Raw genomic sequence first — 19,766 nt, 5'->3', positions numbered from 1 at the left:
AGAGATTAAGATTTTATATATGGATTATAGCTGCTCTTTGAAGTGCCCTTCTTTTAGGGGTAACTTAAATGTTATCCTTAATGCCACAGGGAGGGACGACCTTTCCCTGCAGAATCAGTGCAGTGAAGTAGCTATAGCTGTAAGCACTGATGTGTGAGGAGCTGGAGACATCTGTGTCCTTTGGGAACCACCCCAAGGGAAGGGCAGGCTTTGCACATCCTATCCTCTCCCTGCAGCTCAGTCCCTGTGTGGGAGCAGGTCTGTGCAGCTGGCAGTGCTGTGGCTCAGTGCCCTGCTGGAGCTGTGTGCTGTTGGGGTGAGTGCCTCTGCTGTGCTCGGCTCCTGCAGACCCAGTGGTGCTGGAGTGCACACCTCGAGCAGAGCTGTGTGTCAGACACAGATCAGACACCAAACCTCAGAGCCAAAGGACAAAAGGAAAACAAGAAGGCAGATACAGGACAGGTGCGTGTTTTCTTTGTCACGTTACTTTATGTAACTTCACATAACTGTTGCCATAGGAACATTATGCAGGGTACACTTATGGTTTGGCTTTATGGTGCTCTCCACGTACCGAAATCTTACTCAAAGTATTTAATAAAACGAAACCTCGCTCCTCTCTCAGTGCCACGCAGAGCACGAAGCTCCTGCTGAGCTTTCAACCTGCTGCCTGTTTTTGGAAGCTTCTAGCTTCAAAGAAGAAAGACTTCTGCATTCTTGTCTAGGCAGCTGAAGTCCCCATTACTTATCTTCTCGGGGTCACACCGACAGCATCTTCTCACTACCACCAAAAGGAAGATCTGATTTCTTGATTATCAAACACACTCGGTAAGCTGTCAATTCACATGACATATTGCATGTTAAATAACTCAAGTAAAAATCCACTTTAACTTTGCTGTATTTATATACTATATAAATTTTACATGCTATATATTTACAGTGGGGCAAGTGCTTTTTATCTTTAAAAAAACAAAGATCAAACTTTAGACATCTCTGAACAACACAGCTTGTATAAACCAGACAGATTATTCAGATGAACTGTATTTAATACAGGTTCCCCACTCATCTCCTGATGCAGGACCAGTGAATAATAAGTGCATCACAGTTTGATAGCATTTAATAATAAAAAATAAAATCACAGTATGAATTTGTCTGTAACTAGAAACTTTAGAGACGAAACAAACAACTGAGACTTGAGACAAGTGACACTATTAAAAAAATGTAATAAGAACATATGGAAGAGTATACAAATAGTCTGAGAGATACATTCAGAACTGCATATTCTGATCAATACGTCCCACTTGCTGAAAACCAGAACGTTTTCTTCCGATCTTGAGAGTAATTACGATGTGAAGTGAATTAGTTTCTAGCGTCAGACATCACAGAAGGAAGATGAAGCTCTTGCGGATCTCCGAAGTTGTGGGAGAGCTTGTGAAATCTTAAATAAGTCTTTAAATTAAATATACAGACTGTCAGTTGCAGATTTTATAATCCCGTGGTTTTCCTGGTCACTCTTGCACCAGATGTCTAACTTGGAGTAACGTCACATGAATAACACACAATCAACCTGAGTCTGTAATTAAGCAGCATTTGAGATGGTCTATTCCAGGGCATTAGTTTCAGTGAGATATTCACATGGTAGTTTACAATGTTCAGCAGTTGTAGAAAGTTTCCACTCTTTTGGATTAGAAGTACATTTTAAAAAAGAAAGTCTCAAGTTAAAAACTAAAAAAAGTTCTTTCATGGTAAAATTCTTCACAGAAATCTGAAGCACCACTTATGATTGGGTTTTGTGTCATGGTGGTTTTCCCGTTTCCATGGTTCGTGTTGCTTTGATAACGTTGAGCTGTTGGTACTGATGGCTGAAGGTGGTGGCTTTGATTGGTGGTTAAAGTCACTGATGGTGAGGGTCACAATGGTTCAAGAAGCGTTTAGATGAGGTGCTAAGGGATTGGATTTAGTAGTTGGGTAGGGATAGTGATAGGAGGACGGTTGGACTAGATGATCTTGTAGGTCCTTTCCAACCTTATGAACCTATGGTAACGCAGTCGGTTTTGATGGTGAGAAGTTGGTGGGTTTGGTGGTTGGTCTAGTTTGGGAATTGAAGGCTTCAATCAGTAATTTGCATCTGAAAGACAAAGAGAAGAAATGTCACTCCCTGCCATGAGTCGAGGTGCAGCTGTCTGGCTCAGTGGTCTCATTTCTAAACGAAGCAGCCCCACACCTGCACGCAGCTTCTGTGACCACAGGGCTGCACTGACCTGGGAAGGCTCCAGAGAACCTCCCAGCAAAGTGACTGCTTCAGCCCAACACCTCTGCTCATGGTACAGAAGACTAGGGCAAGCCTACCTGCTCTAATAGCAAATGGTAGAGCTTATCTGCAGGTTTGCTTAGACAGCATCCTTGTTTTATTAACCATCTTGTGGTCATGCTGACCAACAGAGGCTTTCAGAAACTTGCTAGAGAGCATCAGAACGCAGGAGAAGGGCTCGAATGCTTCTCCCTTCTATCTGCATTTTTCTTAAACCACAAGTTATCACTACAGGCATCTCCATTCTCATTCACCTTATTCACAGTAACATGAGTCTGGGTGAAAGGCACAGCCTAACACGTCCTTCTCGGACCTTCCTGGTCTGTCCCTTGCTTATTTTAAAGGTGCACTACACTTTTTTTACTCTACTCCTGACTGGCAGAGAACAAAAAGATTGCCATCTGCTGGCCAGAGGAGTCAGAAGAGCATGAGAGGAGATGCACTTCCACCTGTGCTGTTCCTGATTTATCAGTGACAACAGAGATGCTCAAAATTTACTACAATTGGGATTCTTCTGTCATTAGCATCATAAATATGGACTAGTACTGTTGTAAAAAAACCAGACTTTTTTCCCCCGACAAAGGGATAGATACTGTATTAAAGCTGCCAAGAATGTGTGATCAGCCAGCCTCCTCCAAAGTACTGCATCTTTAGGTTAAAACTTCTGATTGTCAACATCTTAAAATACAAACGTGTTCCTCAACAACTGTACTTCACCTTGAAGATTTCAGTGCCTGAAGCCACCAGCTGTGGCTGGAGACTGTTAGGCCAACTGATAATCATGGGTAGGTATAAAATGTAAAAGTTCAACATGAAGTTTGCCCTTGATAGCAAGCTATATTCTTCAGAGATTACTTCTCTTATCTATAAGAGGTAAACAGATTTGGGCAGGGACGGAGATTGTCTTTAAGAACAGATGCAGACTTGCCAGTAGTGCAGCTGGTATTTTTCAGAGTACTGATACACTGTACACACAAATATTTGGATGTATGAATGCATTAAAACAAGAGTGAGCCTTTAGAAACCTGACAGCCCTGGTGAGTCAGTATGCCTCTACAGTCCTACAACTAAATCAAATGATGCTAATTGACGCAGCAATTTATCCTATTGCAAGTTCTCGTTAAACATCGCAGTAACTGGGACTGTGACTTCATGTCAGTAGCATGAAGCCATCTAATATTGCTTTTAGATAACACATACTTCTGTTTAGAAAAAAATAGTGGAAAATGTCAACTTTGATGATTAGAGGTGGAATTTGTTGCAGTGTGCAATCTTCATCACGTAACACTACAGCTAATTAACTTAAACTGTATTATCTACTGTGAGTCCAAGTCAGGATGATGAGAAGTACAGAGTTCAGTGTGAATTCAATCAGGGACTCAGTCTGGTACTCTCTGTACAGAAGACTAAATACAAACTTGACTTTTTTTTATACTAAAAATTGGGAAACAGCTGTTCTTTCTGTCAGTCTGTTCCTCTGTATTTTTAACCCTATACTAACAGGAGAAGGAACTCAACAATGATTAAAACAGCAGCAGGAATTAAACACACTCTTCAGGTGTTACATTGCAAAAGATTCTCTGGAGGGTTAAGAACTGTGAATTCAGTGTGATTAAGAGAAGGTAGATCTACAGCTGAAATAAAGCTATGTCTGTATTCCCACCAACTTGTGTTACTCTGAATAAGCAGTCAGCAGGAGATCTGTTTTATGATAATGTTGAACACAGTGTTTTCTTAAAACAGATTATTCTGGCAGTCTTTTTTAGGAAGACAGTGCTTCAGTACAGCAGTACCAACCTGGAAGCCTCACCTTCCCTCTATACTACCCAGCCTCCTTAATTGTCTCAGTTAGCTGTACTGAATGGTATGGTATTTTGCATCTCTCCCTCCTGTTCACCACTTAACCTTCACATTTAAACCCAAAAGATTTGTTTCTCCACCTCTTCAGACTATTTCCTAGTGATCCTTCACGCACAGGGGAAAAAAAAAGCTTATTAACCTTATCTTTCTCTTTAAATATTCGTGCAGACTATTTGGGCTGTACCTGCTACAGAGATTTCAGCGAGCATTTAAAGACTGTTTTAATGACCTCTATATGAATTAAAGAGGAATTCTCTAAGCACCCAGTGGCCCCTTACCTTTAATATAATCATTGGATGCAGTGGAGGTGTAGTTCTTGTTTTCACTTGTACAGGAAGGCTTCCCTTCCTTGTTGGGTTGTTTACTGTCCTCATTTCTGTATTGCTCACGTAAACAGCTGGAGAGCGAGATCTGTCCTTCCCTGCTGTTTTCTTCTGGTCACGAGGATCTAAGTGTTCCAAGAAGCCTTTCAGTTTCCTGATGTTTTCCTCCTTTTTCTTTTTTTTCTTACGTTTGCGATTGTCATTGTCAAAGTGGAGCACAGAGAAATCCGAATCATAAAGTCTGAAGGAAACATGCAAGTTAAAAATAGAAAAAAGATGTGGCACTTGACGCATATTAGGGATTTGATTTAGTAGTTGGGTAGGGATAGTGACAGGAGGATGGTTGGACTAGATGATCTTGTAGGTCCTTTCCAACCTTATGAACCTATGAACCTATATACGAAACATTTATTTTACCACAGGTGATGGTTTGCAGCGTGTCAGCTATTCTGTGGTACTTTGTGCACATCTAACTTCAGATGCAGCATACTTAAGCCCTCAGCTTGAAGGACAATAGATCCTGGTTTGTAAACGAGTCCCTAACAATGGCTAGTTCTGAAATATATGCAATTAAAAAAAAAAACCTGTTGTTACCTAATCAAGAATGGTGTGATTAGAATATGATTCTAACTATGTGGTCCAAATATAGTGTTCTAACAATTCAGCAATACCTTTCCTATCTTCACTTGATCAACCTAAAGACATGGTCCCCAGCCAGATCATGCTATAAAACTAAGTTGGAAACAACGAATAAAAAGGAAGATATGAGAAACCCAGAAAGGAATTAGGAAAAAATTGCTGAGTATGCTGGAATCCTTGCTTACTTGTAATCCTTCTCTCGATGTTTATCTTTAGACTTCTTTTTCTTCTTGACTTTCTTGTATTTTTTCATCTTTTGATCATCCAAAATCTCCTTTTCTACCTTTCTGCTTCTCTTTTCTGTTTCACTTTCACTACTTTCTACATATTTCCTTTTTCTGTTGCTTTGTTTGTCATTTCTGGGGGAAGAGTCCTCAAAGCTTTGATGAACTAACACAGGTGGAAGTGTCTGTCTTTCGTGAGAATACTTTTCAGATTGCTGCTGAGGTACTGAACGATGCCGTGAGTCTGCTCTGTGGCTGCTGAAGTAACATACATCCTCCTCTCTAGAGAGTGAGCTGTGAGGCCGCCTGCTTTTGTAATGATAATCCTTGTGTGACCTGTTGTAAGCTTGACTTGATTTGTCAAAATCTTTATTGTAATGGGAGAACTTTCTTTCTCGACTATCTCCTTTAGCATGAGGGTAATAGTAATCACTGTAGTGTCTGCATTTTTGCCACCTCCGTGGTTCATCTTGATAGTATCTTTCTCTGCTCCAAGTTCTCTCTCCTTTGGAATGGTAGTATCTATTCCTACCCTGTTCTCGTCCTCTGCTTCGAGATCTGTAATGAGAATATTTCCCAGAGCTTCTGCTGACATCAGGGCTGTTTCTTTCAGAATAGAAAGGTCTGTACTTGTTTTCATTGCAGTGCTCCTGCTTATGGTGACTTTGCTTATTTATATCCACACTAGGAGAGCACCTCCTCTTGTGGGAGCGCCCATCTGCTCTGCTGTTTTGTCTCTCCCTCTCTTCTGTATCAGAGTGTACTCTCTTTCTTCGGTAGTGCTCTTTGTCGCTTTTTTTAGAATCATATATATTTTTATCTTTTTTCCTATGCATACTTTCTTCACAATTCCTACCAGTTGGTCCCTCATTGTCTCTAGAAAATTGACTCTCCAAAACTTTATCCAGCTTTGTAATAGAGGAGTCATTAACAGGTGGTACCTCTACGTAGTTATTAGATATGTCCTTTGTGTCTTGGCATTTATCTGCAGTATCCACACATGCAGGTTGTTTAGAACTACATTCAACATCAGACTTGATAGAGGAAGTCTGCCCTAATTCCTCTTCAGTCTCGGGAGACCCTTTGATATACAAAGGATTTTCTTTTGAAATGAGATCAGGTTCTTTTGATCTTCTTTGTTTGTCTTTGTTGCCACTGTCTTCAGACTCAAAATTTTCAAGGAATTCATCTTCAGCGTCCAAGGATCTTTTCCTAACCTTGTGCTGACCATTGACATTGGGTTGTGCATTATCAGCTTTTGTTGTAATACTTTCAGCAACTTCTTTGGTAGAAACTGTTTCTGAATCTGATTGAATAAAAAGATTCCCAGCCTCACAGCTTAAGTCAGAAGGAAGTTTCCTGGATTCTTCGTAGACCAACAGTGCTTCCATCACTACTGTTTCCATAAGAGAATCATTCTCAAAAGATTTCTGAGGTCCAGGGCCACTGCACAGAATAAGAACATTTTTCATAAGAGAGATGAATGTTATAAGTAAAAATTCTGTTAAATAAAACTATGTAAAAAAAAAACAAACAAAAGCATCTAACACAACCCACCCACCAAAAAGCTTGTGACTCCTGCACCCCCTGTAAACCATTCAATTTGAAAACCTATCTAGTGATTATTACACTCTCCTCAGCTCCCAGAAAAAAAATGCTTTTTTTCATCTTGCTTCTGCTGGTATTGCAGTAAGAGAGACAAGCAAAAAATCCCAACACATCCGTCCTCTTCCATTTGCTGCTCTGGCTACCATCAATAGCCAAAGCAGCTCTATTTTTTCCCACTCCAACTAGAAAAAACAACAGCTGAAACACAGATTTCTCACTGTCTCCCAAACACAAGAGAGGAGGAGATGAGAATTTACATTTACATAACCTAGGGCTGTCCAAAAGGAGAACTAGACATCGCTTCTACAGAAATCAGAGAAAAGTGGAAAAACATCCTATGAAGAAACAAAACTTTACCACGAGGTACCAACGTGCACCAGAGGCTGTGCTGCTCACCAGTTCTGCTCTAACACTAACGTAATATGCACATATTCTATACATCTAGTGTTATACACAATAACACTAGACCCATGGCACAGAATTCTCTCTACTGACTTTCTTCTTTCAACTAAAGAGAATGTAGGCAGGTAAAACCATGAAAAACTTGCATAAGATCTTGTTGTAATCAAACTGTTTTCATTTTACCTTATTTCCTCTGACAAGCTGTCGAACTGGCCGTATGTAAAGGACTCTAAGATTATTTCTTGAGGGACTGGAGACAAAGCTATAGGCATCTACAATTAAAATGTAGAAGTTAGCAGGCAGAAAAAATGGTACTTGTAGCAGTGTTGCAGACTAGTGTTTTCAGAGTTTCTACATTAAATGTAAACAAGATCACTCTGAGTTATAAGCACTATCTATACTTTACATGTAACCCCAACTCACTCCCAAAAATACACTTTATGAAATTTATTAAAGTTTCATCTCAACTGCACTTAAGTTGGAAAGTTCTAATATCAGTTCAGCTCTGCAAATTCTAATGGGATATCACAAAGTGCTATGAACAAATCTGTGCCATGTGTTTCACATGAACTGGGAATGTTATAGCATTCCTACATACATCATAGGTGAGAAATTCTAGGTGGAAAAAATATAACTTACTGTTTCAAGCACTCCGTTGGTTTTAGAAAACAACATTTCGGAAGGTTTAACAGGTTGGACTTGGCAACTGGAATCATCAAGTTTCAGTCCATTTTCTTTAGATTCATTATCTAAACTAATAGCACCATTTAGTGAATCATTTTTTGGCAGCTCGTGCTGGGATCTTTCCTCTTCAGCATTCTGACAGGAAGAATGGGAATTCTGCAATGTATGGACTACCTTTCCAATTGAAATTCCATTAGACGACATTACGTTGCAATTCCTTTTAAATAAGCCCTTTGACAACTCCTCCTCAGATTTTCCTGAAGATTCTGTACCATAAGAGACTATGTTATCAGAGCTGAGTTTAGGATTTCCATTCACTGCTGGCTCAACAAAAATTTCATCCAAAACTTCTTGTTTGAAAACACTGGTAGCAACTAACATTGTAGATGCATTTGAGGTAGACTCTGCTGCAGAAGAATTTGTAATAGTGGATGAAGGAACAGGCTTGTTTTGCTCCTCATCCTCCAAAGCAACAAGACAGTTAGGCTGCGACACGCTCTGACGTGCAGGCAATTTGTTATGAATACTGATAGTGATCTTCTGTTTTTTTGAGGGGTCAGTAATAGAAGGCCTGGTAATTGCCCAGTTTTGCACACAGGCTGTGGGTGGAGCTGAAGATGGCCTTTTTAAGGTGACACCAATGGTACTGGGATCCTCTTTTAAAGATCCATTTCCATTCAGACGACTCGAATTCTGTATTTAAAAAGAAGAGATTGCAAGATGGATACGTGCAAATTCTACAACTTACCTACACATTTAAGAAGAAAAAACCTCTGCCCTTACAAATATAAATCCAATAGACGTTTACTTGTTAGTTTCATTTTACTTCATAACGCTTTCAAATGAGTCACTTTTGAAACCCATTCAAACAACTTAACATTGTGTAAAACTATTCCCATATATTCTTATTTTCCCCTTTAAACATACCCCAAAAACCCTGAAATAAATGTTCTGGTGCTCAGATATAAGACAAATGGATTTCACTATGTTATGGTTTTTTGTTTTTTTTTTTTAACTCTCAATACACCACATGATGTTATGATGTGGAATATCAATAATATAACAAAAATCATAAAACCATAACACACTATCTCACCCAAAGTGGCACTGATAGGAAAAATACATATACATAGACTCTATGATTCCAACTGTAGCATAAGAACTGTGAAGAAAGCTGCACAGTGGGAAGGAAAGTGAAACTAAGATGCTGAAAACAAATAAAAATCCCACACTCCAATATCAATTTAGTGCCATTATCTGCTCCCCACCCCTCTTCCCTACTCCCCTGAATTACCTTAATCATATGAGGAGGAAGTCGTGGTCCCATAAAGCCAGCCTGCTTGCTATTAGCCCCCCTCTGACCAAGGAATGAACGGGGATAAGTTGGTGCTGGTAAGTAAAAAGCACGCTCTCCAAGTGTCAGATCGTAGCGCCTTCAGAGAAGAGCAGTGATCTTAGTTCACAGTCTGTCTTTCAGCCTACTCATGGATTAAATCCTACCCTCTGGTTTTAGAGGAACAGCTTTTGGGATACAGAAGTCATATACGAAAGACTTAAACAAAACTACAAACTGAAAATTAGATAATGGCTTTTCCTACAACCCCTTTCAGAGCAATAACTTATCCTCACACAACTTGCCACCTTGCTTTCTCCCTTTTTCTGAATTAGCCACCTGCACATAACAGCTACACAGTAATTTGCATGGTGCAGCAGCTCAAGGCCAAGCAGCGAACACTAAGAAATGACAAGGAATTTCAAGTTAGACAAAACTGAATTATACAAATAGTATTTTCCTAGAACAGAAAGAAAAACACTTGAAAAGAAGAAAAATGTAAATAATGGGAAAGTAAGTACATTCTGAACACATTTTTATGTCTGTTATTACCTGATATAAAATAGTAAGTAAGCTTGCTGACCAAGAACTGTTTTGATGTTAGTTTGTGCTACTGTAGCATCATTCATCTGATACCAGAGTCCATCAGCAGCCTGCAAATAAAGACAACAGTATCATCAGAAAACTGCTTGTCTTCCAAATGAAGTCCCTAATAGGACACCACAGAACAAAGTATGCACAAACACATAACAAAACATTCTGCTCTAAAAACAGTTTTAATTGGTTCACCAGCACAAATTGTACCATGCTAGAATGACACTGATACCTACCTTTATGAAGCAATAATAGTGTCCTGCCTGAGAATTGCCACCACTGTGTACCAAAACCGCATATAAGGCATAAAGGAGTGGTTCTCCAATTGACTGGGACATATAAGATCGGAGATCCAAATACTCAGGATATTTTACTTCCTAATGAGAGACCAAGAAAATACAAACGTTATCCTCAAACACGTCATTTTGGCTAGCTTGAGAAACAAGCCTGGGAATAATATTTCCAAAAAACGGATCAGAATTACAAGGCTTGCTCCAAAAGTAATGCCTCCTATTTCATGATGTTGGTCAGTGATGTCAGAGGCTGCTGGTGGGATGGCAGCAGAGGCTGAACCTCCCCACCAACACTCCGTGACATGCTGGTGCTGTGTGACAGATGGCAGCAGAGGGGCACTGCGGCAGAACGGTGTCTGAGTGGAAGTGATGGAGCAAAGGGGTGGAACTGAGTTCCTCCATGAGGAAGCAACGGCCCCTATAGCTATCCACGGACACTTGTGAACATTTATGCAAACCTAACAGTGGGTGTGAGCACAGTGAGGGGTGCATTTCAGCAGTGGCAGCAGTGACAGTGGTTCACCTCTGCTGGTGCAGTGAGTATGAGCACAGCATGCAGGCTCCTGTCCATCACTGGCAAATATGCACTGCCTATGGGGGTAACTGTTGAAAAACAGTGGTTTGTAGCTGGGGATTTGCTGTGTCAAAGAGTGTTGTTGTGCTCCTCAGATCTGTTGTAGGAGGCATTACTTTCAGAGTGGCCTACATGTGTATATATGTATGTATACATTCATTAAAAATAAGCCTTCCCATAAGCAATGTTTGATAATTTAAGTACACTGCATAGTATTCTTTTCTGCTGAATTAGTCTTTTTAGAGTAAAGTATATGCTTATGGTCAAACATGAACTTCACTGTTATTTAGGGAAAGCAAAAGCCTTAGTTGTAATACTGACTTTTCTTAAGACCATAGCTATTGTCTACAAACATGAACAACTTTTAACTGAATATCTGGCCTTTGGAAATGTCCAATTCCAAGATGCTAGAGTTGTAATATGGCTGTAAATATACCTTGGTGATCTTTCCACCCGAGAAATTTGCAAATCTTTTCAGTGATATTGTGAGAACATTGGAAGAGCGATGTATTGTATATCTCTTTGATGCTGGCACCATCTTCTTACATCTTAAAAACAAGCACAGACAGCTGTTTAAAGGTATCGTATTTTTCCCCCCAAATCAAATAAGTTTTGATGGCTCACACATGCTTATGCTATTTGAATGATATTTACTTGCATAATATGTTTTTTTCTTTCATAAATCCATACACTGCCTTTCAGGTTTGTTAATACAGAGAAGATGGCAGGATATGAGAGGACATCTCTACAGAATGAAAAATAAGGGATTTAGAACATTTTCTGTTGATAGCCAAACAAATGTCTGAACATGTATTTTTGTTACACCTAAAATATGAGGCTTCGTAACAGGTCAGAGCGTACCAAGAACAGGAATCTGTCACTAGATGGTAAGGCAAGGTACCATTTCTTGTTACACAAAAGTGGCTACTTGGAACTCACATCCTGGATAAATATTTCATCTTTCTAGTGGCATACAAATACTGAAAGTGGAACAAGGGAGCCTCAGTCCTCAGGACTAGTTACAGCAAATAGTTTCCAAAATGCATCATCTATCAACATCAAACGTACAAGAGAAGCACACAGTCATTCTACAGGAGGGAGATGTTTGACATGTCTTTATGCACTGATGTTGCCTGGAAGGACACTGAAACCATCTGCAATTCTTGGGAACACAATTGTTAATTTTAAGTTTGGTACACTGTCCGCTCCAAGGTAAGATCTGCAGTGCAAGCAGCAAAATGCAACAACGACTTCATCAAGACAAATACTGTTGATAGCTAGTAAAGGGAAAGAATAGAAGTGTCCCTTTTCAAACTCTGTTGTCGAAATGCAAGGCAGATAGTTCCAAAGCAGAGAATGCCTAAGAAAAAAACAACCCTTTTTCAAGACAAACAAAGAATCCAAGCATTTCATAAAATTCCACGAAAATTGTAATTAGATGCAAAGTTTTGAGGCAGACACCTTCACTAGAGAAAAAACAACAACACGGTAGGAATGAAAAGACATGACTTATCACAGAGCCAGCTCATATTCCCCAGCATTAAGTCTAAATCTGTTTCCCAAGGAATGTTAGGATCTTCAGGAACCTGCTGCTGCCTCCCACCCCAAACTGTTGTCCATAGCTCTTTGATAAGCAGCGGTGAGCTGAGGCAGACATCTTTTAACTTCTGGCTATAGGGATATTTCAGCACGGAAGGCACATCTGGGCGGCCTGACAAGCCACAGAGCAGACAACACTGTCAATAAAATAATGTCAGCTAACGGCCTCTCTTGTTATCTTTACAAAGTACTTATTAATTTCAAGTTTGGAATTTTTTCAGTGCATCGGTTGTTTAAGCAAAACAAAGCAAAAGCAACAACAACACAGGAGCTGTCTCATCATTTCCACATTCAGCCCAAAAGCAGCTTGTGGTCTAAGCCATGCAATACACCAATCCAGTATCTAATAAGAATATGTAACTAGTAATAATCTTACTTGCTACATTTATAGCAATTTTCACCGTCCAGCTGCTCAGGTTTCACAAATTGTTCTAGAGCTTTGGTAACAGATGAAACCGTCTGGAGAGGTAAGAAAGAAAAGCATTAATTCAGAATCCCAAAGACTTGCTAGTAGTTTATTGCTAATTCATGCCTAGAACTGCTATGAACCAGCAAGCACTGTGAAGAAAGAAGCAGAAAGATATCCTCAGCACATAGTTAATTTGAAAGAGATCTTACTTCGAAGCAAATAATTTGGTAGTACCACAGACAGCATCTGCAGTACTTTGTCATCAATAATGGGAACCATCAAATTAACCAGTCTAACAATTACACGTATATTGAGGAAGAACAACAAAGTACAACAGTATTATCATTTATGTAGATATAGTAGTTATTCTTCCAGCTTAAGGCCAGTGCAAATGTGGAGATGGTTTACAAGGCTTCCACAGAAGGATCAAGTCCAGTTCACCTCCCGATCACCACTTGGCTCTCGTTCTAACAATATATGGTTTTTAAGTTAAACGAGTTTACTTCACAAAGTTATACGTGTATTTAGACAACTTGAACTGTATCTACAAAACACCACACCTTTATATCCAGAGGTATATCAAGGAACGCCTCATATGTATCCGAGACTGCTTTGCAGTTCAAGCACTTTACTGGATTAAAAAAAAACAAAACAACAAAAGCTTCATTAACAATATGTGAAAGAGACCAACAGTCCAATCTCCCATCAATGATACATATTATTTAAGTCACACTACAAAGTGCTTTACTGCAGACAACAGATACAGATCAGTTCCCAGGACAGTAATACTGTTTTGAAGTACCTCTGGATCTTAGAAATCCTCCAAATATTTGATGAATGAGTGTGGTAGCTTGAGAAGATCTGTCCAATCTGGAAATAAATGACAGTCACACTTCAGAAGATTTGAGGCACAGAGTGAACTGTTTGAAGAGTTTTATGAAAACCACGGACAAAGACTTTCATTTATGACAGCAAACAAAGAATAAAAAAGTGCTAGAGCAGATACAGAAGGTAATTCATTTATGCTTACATGGTGCATCCATGCAAACACGCTTGCTGCATCGCCTCAACAGTGAAGCGTAAGAACTCGTGCGCATCTTCCTGAGCGCCAAAGCGGAAATGTTTTGCTATTCCTAAGAAATAAAAAGGTCAAAAGGTTATAATATTTATCTCATATAAAAATAAAGAAAACTCCTACTTCTAAACCCTCTCTTCCACATAGTAACAAAACTGTTTACAAGCATCATATTCAAATATTAAAAGATATCAAAAAAAGGAAACCATCTGAAATCACTTACGTTTAAGTTCATGGACAACAAATGCAGGCTTGATGGCATTGTGAGCGCAGCACAGGACTCGGTTAATGTGAGTTTCCATAGTGCACATCATGCAGAAGCCTTGATAATCACCTGAATGGTGAAAGAAGAAAGCAGCCCAGTCTAGTGAAATACACATAGCTACAAATAAATTTTAACTACAGACACGACATCCGTGCTTCATCCGGTTCTCCTAGGATGCCAATATCCCAGCAGTCTTGTGACATTTTGTTACACAAAACTATAGAGTAAAAAAATTCACCAAGCCTGTACTCAAAAGCATCTCCTTATGAGAAATACAGAAGACTACTGCAAAGTCAATTTTTTAAAAGGCTGACAGGAACGTGAACTCCAGACAGCAGAATACACGAGGAGAGAATATCTGACACTGATGATGCAGCATTAAGAGCATGTGTGTTATTTTCAGCACAGCACGGTCAGGTGAGCTTCTTGGTAGAGAGCTAAGAATCCTTTGGGAGAAAGGAAAGTAATGTATGTTATAGTACTTCTGCCCTCCTTTTTTCAAAGAGATTCTAAATTGAAACAACCTTTACATACAGTAAGAAAACAGTTAAATTTCTAGGAACAAATAATAAGATAGCAGATTAGAAAGCATACAGGTATCTTTGTAAATGCACACATACACAGGTACAATAAAGAGTCTTCCAGGCTTAAATAAAGTATAAAAATAAAATTCAAAGAAAATAGTATATAAGATACAAGACCTGATTTAGGACAAAACCAGTCTACGTTTTAATGCAGTCCCACAGAAATTTCTAGTTGATTTGCTAGGAGCCCAGCTCATATTGCTCTCTACAGTGAGTTTTTTGTTGTTGCTGTTGTTTTTCAGTTGGTTCATCAGTGAACACACAATTTATTCCAGTATAGCGCATTATGGAACCTAAGCTGTGAAGACTGAGAATCTGTCACCCTAAATTCTATCCCCTTTCTACCAGCAGAAAGCCCAAATGCCAAATGCTCATGAAATGCATTACTTTCCAATGCGTTTCATTATTTACATGAGGCAAGAAATCTTTTTTTTTCCCCTCACTATGCTGCATTAAATGCAGAAGCACACTCCATATGCTGTTCTGAACCCACAGTTAATATAATGTTCCAAGCCAACTTCTACAGGAGAAATCAGACAAGAACAGTTTCTTCACAGAATTGCTGTTGCTATTTCAACTTCAGAGCAGTGCCACAGATTGCAAACAGGGTTACAAAGTACTCACATGACTGGGTGTGCTCAAGGGAAAGCATGTAGTTGGCGAGAGGGGGTGTGTAGGTCAAACACTGCAGAGCAGAATTAATAAAACACGTGTTGCCAAGATTGAAGAGTCCAACTCCAACATTTTGTGTTTGTTGCCAGTCCATACAAATCTTCTCAGGCGGAAAAAGAATCCTTTGTGGAGGAGCAATTCCATCATTAATGACTGCAAGAAAATTATATTTTAAAAGATAAGGAACAAATATTTAAAAAATAGCATTTAAAAAAAATCTCATTATGAACAGCTTTAATATCACCATTCAAATTTGCTGGTCAACACACTGCTCTGGAAAAAACCCACTTTATTCTTCCTTTTGAACTTTATCAAGGCAAGACGAACTGTCACTGTGATTTTATGCCAAGTTCCTTTCCATCTACAGCTACTCATTAATGAAGCTAATTTAGGATTTTGAAACCATATCAGAGCAGACAACCTTATAGATATCAGATCTTTCCCTGAGCACTGTTATCATTCAAAAAGTTGCACAGGGAGCAATAAAACACATTTTCTTTGAGAAACAGAAAAAAAAACCATGGATGAATGTGTGTATTACTAATTATCCCCACATTTCAGCACAGCCTGTAAATACATCAAGCTCTGCAACACCAATCTGCTTCACTTGTCTTAGTGGACTTAAAAACTTCAAATCAAAACAGCAGTTGAAGTCTTTATTCCCAGCAGTCCCATTTTGTATCAGTGCAACAAGTAAGAACTGCATTTCCTACTTCTGCTTTGCACTGAAGAAAACAGAGGCAGTACAGAAGACCACACTTACCTAGATCTCTTAGGGCAAAAGCTTTAGATTTTTCGGATGATCTACAATAAATAGCACCTCCACGTCCTTGGTTCACAGAGACTTGGTTTGGATCTTTTGCAGGTGGTATCCGGCCCCAGTTTGCAGTGCGTGACTTCATATTTTCAGTACAGGGTTTCTTGGATTTGCCAGACTGCCCCGATGATGATTTTTTAGACTTTGAAGATTTCAGCTTGTTAACTATGGTCATTGTTCATATCTGCAACAGAGACAGAGGTCTGGATGACATAAAAACATCAAGCAATACACAAAGAGAAGAACAGAAGGAATTCTGTCACTTAATCTCAAAGCAATAGCCTGAAGATCTGAACAGCTAACATAAAGGATGTAAAGAAAATCCCAAACACACAAAATCTAACTTTCTGTCAAAACTCCATCAGTACAACTTTAACTTCCGCAGAACTGACAACTGATGACATTCTCACTTCCATGGGATTTTAATCTATTACAATTATGGAGTGTTTGTTTAAATATAAAGGTGTATGTGGCGTTCCCGGAGGGCAGCAGTTATTCATGTACTGCTGGTGTAAGCCACAGAGCACCTTGACTTTAAAGCCTGCCTCTGTTTTGTGTGCACAAAAGTAACTGCATTTAGCTGTTACTTTTTTGCTTTGCTCACTTTCTATCTCACTGTTTACTACATCAATCAAAATGGGTTACTTGCAATTCTGTAAGAGCTTTTAAATACTGTTCTCACATCAGTTAGCGATTCTGAATCAACCTGTGAGGGCTATTGGGACAGCACCACGAGGTGTGCCCTCCCAGCCACAAGGAGCTCTGAGCAGAGGGACATCCATGCCCCGGTGTGCTAAGATTCAGCAGAGCTCAGCCTCACTGCACTCCTGGGAGGTACATTCCTCTGAGCCTCAATGCCCAGAGAAAGGAGAGCAAGAAAATGTCTGCGCACATATTTCTGCCAGAGTTTCTTCTGCCTCTCCATGAAATTCTTGTTTGGTTATAACTATGGCAGGAGCACACATGTTATTTTGTGCCTGCCACACTCACAACTCCTACAACAAACTGAAAAGTTAGATGCTTTTTGGGCTATCTGTTTCTTACACTTTGCAAAGTTGCATTTCCCTGCTGTAAAAGAAGTTCAAGAAGCGTTTAGATGAGGTGCTAAAGGACTTAATTTAGTAGTTGGGTGGAGATAGGGATAGGAGGATGGTTGGACTAGATGATCTTATAGGTCCTTTCCAACCTTATGAACTTATGAACTTATGTAAAACAACAGAGGAATGTAAGCTATAAAAAGGAAATGATAAAACAAACCCTGAGCCCTCAAGGACAACGTCAATAACTGATTTAAAGTCCTTTTTGAAACACCGATGAGGTTTCAATATGACACCACTTTAAAAACGTGTAATTGTGTCCATGTAGTAAGGAGCTGAATGGATGTGGAGTTAAGATTACTGCCTATGGGTAAACGCTTGCTGCTGTCCTGCTGCAGTACACACGGACTCGTTAGGCACAGGGAACCAACCCAGCAGGGGGGTTAAACCATCAGCTAGTTCATTATACTGGAATGACTGAGAACAGCACGAAGGAGCTTCAGATTTATGGTAAAACTCTATGGCTATTGATTAGATTTACGACTCGTTTAACAAAGCACAGTAAATTTAGAGAACTCCTAGTCCCACAAATGACAAATTGTGTGCATAGCCTCGAGTGATGAATTTCTTTCTTTACATCTTCAATTAAAAAATCACTTCAAATCCATTCTATATACATTTTCCATTTCAAAGAAAATAATATGCAAAACTGAAAAATTCATTTAACTGAGAAACGGAGGCATCCTTGTCCTACGGGAAGACTAAGGTGGCAGCGCTTGGGCCCAGTGACTTTCAGATAAGATCCACTCTTCAAACTGCAGACACCAGTGTCATCTCCTTTTTTTCTGATTGAAAGGGAAAATGTTTCAACAACGTATTTAAAACCTATTTGAGGGACGAGAAACAGAATCAAAACTGCACTGCAAAGGAAAACACAAGAACGTTATTGGCACAACCGTGGAGCGTTACAATGGGGCACGCCTCCCGCTGCATCCACGCAGGGCTCAGGACCAGACACCCACACTGCACAGCAGCAGGTACTGGCACTAGCAAGGATAAACCGGATAGACTTTTTCAAAATACATCCATTTCTAATTTGGTCATAACACCTCTCCGACAACGAAGTATTAAAACTATAAATATCGGCAGCGTTTCCTTTCCCGGCGTCCTACATAGACACGCTCACACAGATTCTGCCCCTACTCCGCTCGGAACGTAACCGGACACGGTTCGCGTTTCGGGCGTTCTCCCTCTGCACATTCGCGTGCACGGACTGTCCCCAGCACACCGAGTCAGCGCAGCAGGTAACGGCCCGGGATCCGCGCAGCGGCCGCGGGATGCTGCGGGTCGGAGCGAGCGACGTCTGCCAACAGCGACGATGCCGCGACTCTAAGTCACGGCTTAAGGCTTTGTACACTGCACCGAGGGAGCGGTCGCGACGTGTCTTACGACAAAACGTTCGTCGGCAGCGGCTGTAAAAAGCAGAACACGCGCACGGAACAAAACCGCGCCGCGGGGGTACGACCGCAAACGCCCCCGAGGGAGCGGCCCCGCCGCCCTCAGCGCCCTGCCCCGCCGGGGCGTGCCGCCGCAGCGCCCGCCCTCCCGGCCGGCTCCGCATCCTCTCCCTTCCCGCGCCCGGGCCCGCGCCTCACGGCCCGACGGGGGCAGGAGCGGGGAAGGGCTCGCCCATCGGAGAGGCAGTGGCCATGGCAACGGGGCGGGGAAAGCGGGACCAGGCTCCCCGGCGCCGGGGGGATGGGGCGGCGAGGCGAGCCGGGACCCCCCGCGCGGGAGGCGGCGGCGGCGGCGGCGGCGGCGGGGCCTGAGAGAGCCGGCTCCGCGCCGGGCGGGAACAACGGGGCTCTGCCGCGCGGCGTTCGGGCGACGCGAAGCCCTCCCCGGGGCGGGACGAGGGACGCGGGAAGCAGCACCGGGTCCGCGTGCCGGCGGCGGGAGGAGGACGGAGGGCGGCGGCGCGGGGCTGGGTCGCTCCGCCGGGTGCTGTGGGCGGCGCCCCGCCCCGCCCGAGGGTCCCACCCCTCCGTCCGCACGGCGGGCAGCGGGCGAGCGCCCGGCGGGGCGGGGTGGGCCGGGCCGAGCCGGCGGCTCCCGCCGGGCGCTTCCCCTTCCCTTTCCCGGGCCGGCCCCTCCCCCCGGCCCATTGATTTCCAGGCGGGAGGCGCACGCGGCGCTGCGGGGCCGTGCCAGGCCGCCGCCGGGCCCGCCGCTCCCCACCCCCCCCAGCCGCATTACCTGGCTCGGCCCCGCTTGACTCGGCGCAGCCGGGTCCCCCTCGCCGCAGCCCCCGCCTCAGCCCGGCCCGCTCCGCCTCCTGTTCCAGCCCGTCGGGGAACAATGACGTCCCTCCGCCGGCCTCTTGCATCCGGGGCCCGGCGCCGGCCGGGCAAGCGGGCGGGGGGAGGGAAGGAGGCGGCGGCGGCGGCGGGGGGAGAAGGGGGAGAA

General features: G+C 42.0%; 1 protein-coding gene across 1 annotated transcript; it reads right to left on the bottom strand.

The window, feature by feature from the left end:
- Positions 1–2,038: 2,038 nt before the first annotated feature.
- Positions 2,039–19,724, bottom strand: USP42 (ubiquitin specific peptidase 42). The gene is given in 18 exon segments (XM_065732974.1): positions 2,039–2,125; positions 4,447–4,593; positions 4,596–4,732; positions 5,316–6,800; positions 7,548–7,636; positions 8,004–8,741; positions 9,343–9,481; positions 9,934–10,034; positions 10,212–10,352; positions 11,279–11,390; positions 12,818–12,900; positions 13,411–13,481; positions 13,653–13,720; positions 13,881–13,983; positions 14,149–14,259; positions 15,399–15,599; positions 16,210–16,447; positions 19,557–19,724. Coding segments are annotated over 17 exon segments (3,969 nt in total). The 5' UTR covers positions 16,439–16,447; positions 19,557–19,724; the 3' UTR covers positions 2,039–2,111.
- Between the last annotated feature and the right edge of the window lie 42 nt (positions 19,725–19,766).

This window comes from Cyrtonyx montezumae, unplaced genomic scaffold (assembly GCF_038088225.1).
Source record: "Cyrtonyx montezumae isolate F1298 unplaced genomic scaffold, pur_monq_1.0 scaffold_16, whole genome shotgun sequence".
NCBI lineage: Eukaryota > Metazoa > Chordata > Aves > Galliformes > Odontophoridae > Cyrtonyx > Cyrtonyx montezumae.
This window is presented reverse-complemented; position numbering and strand designations above follow the sequence as displayed.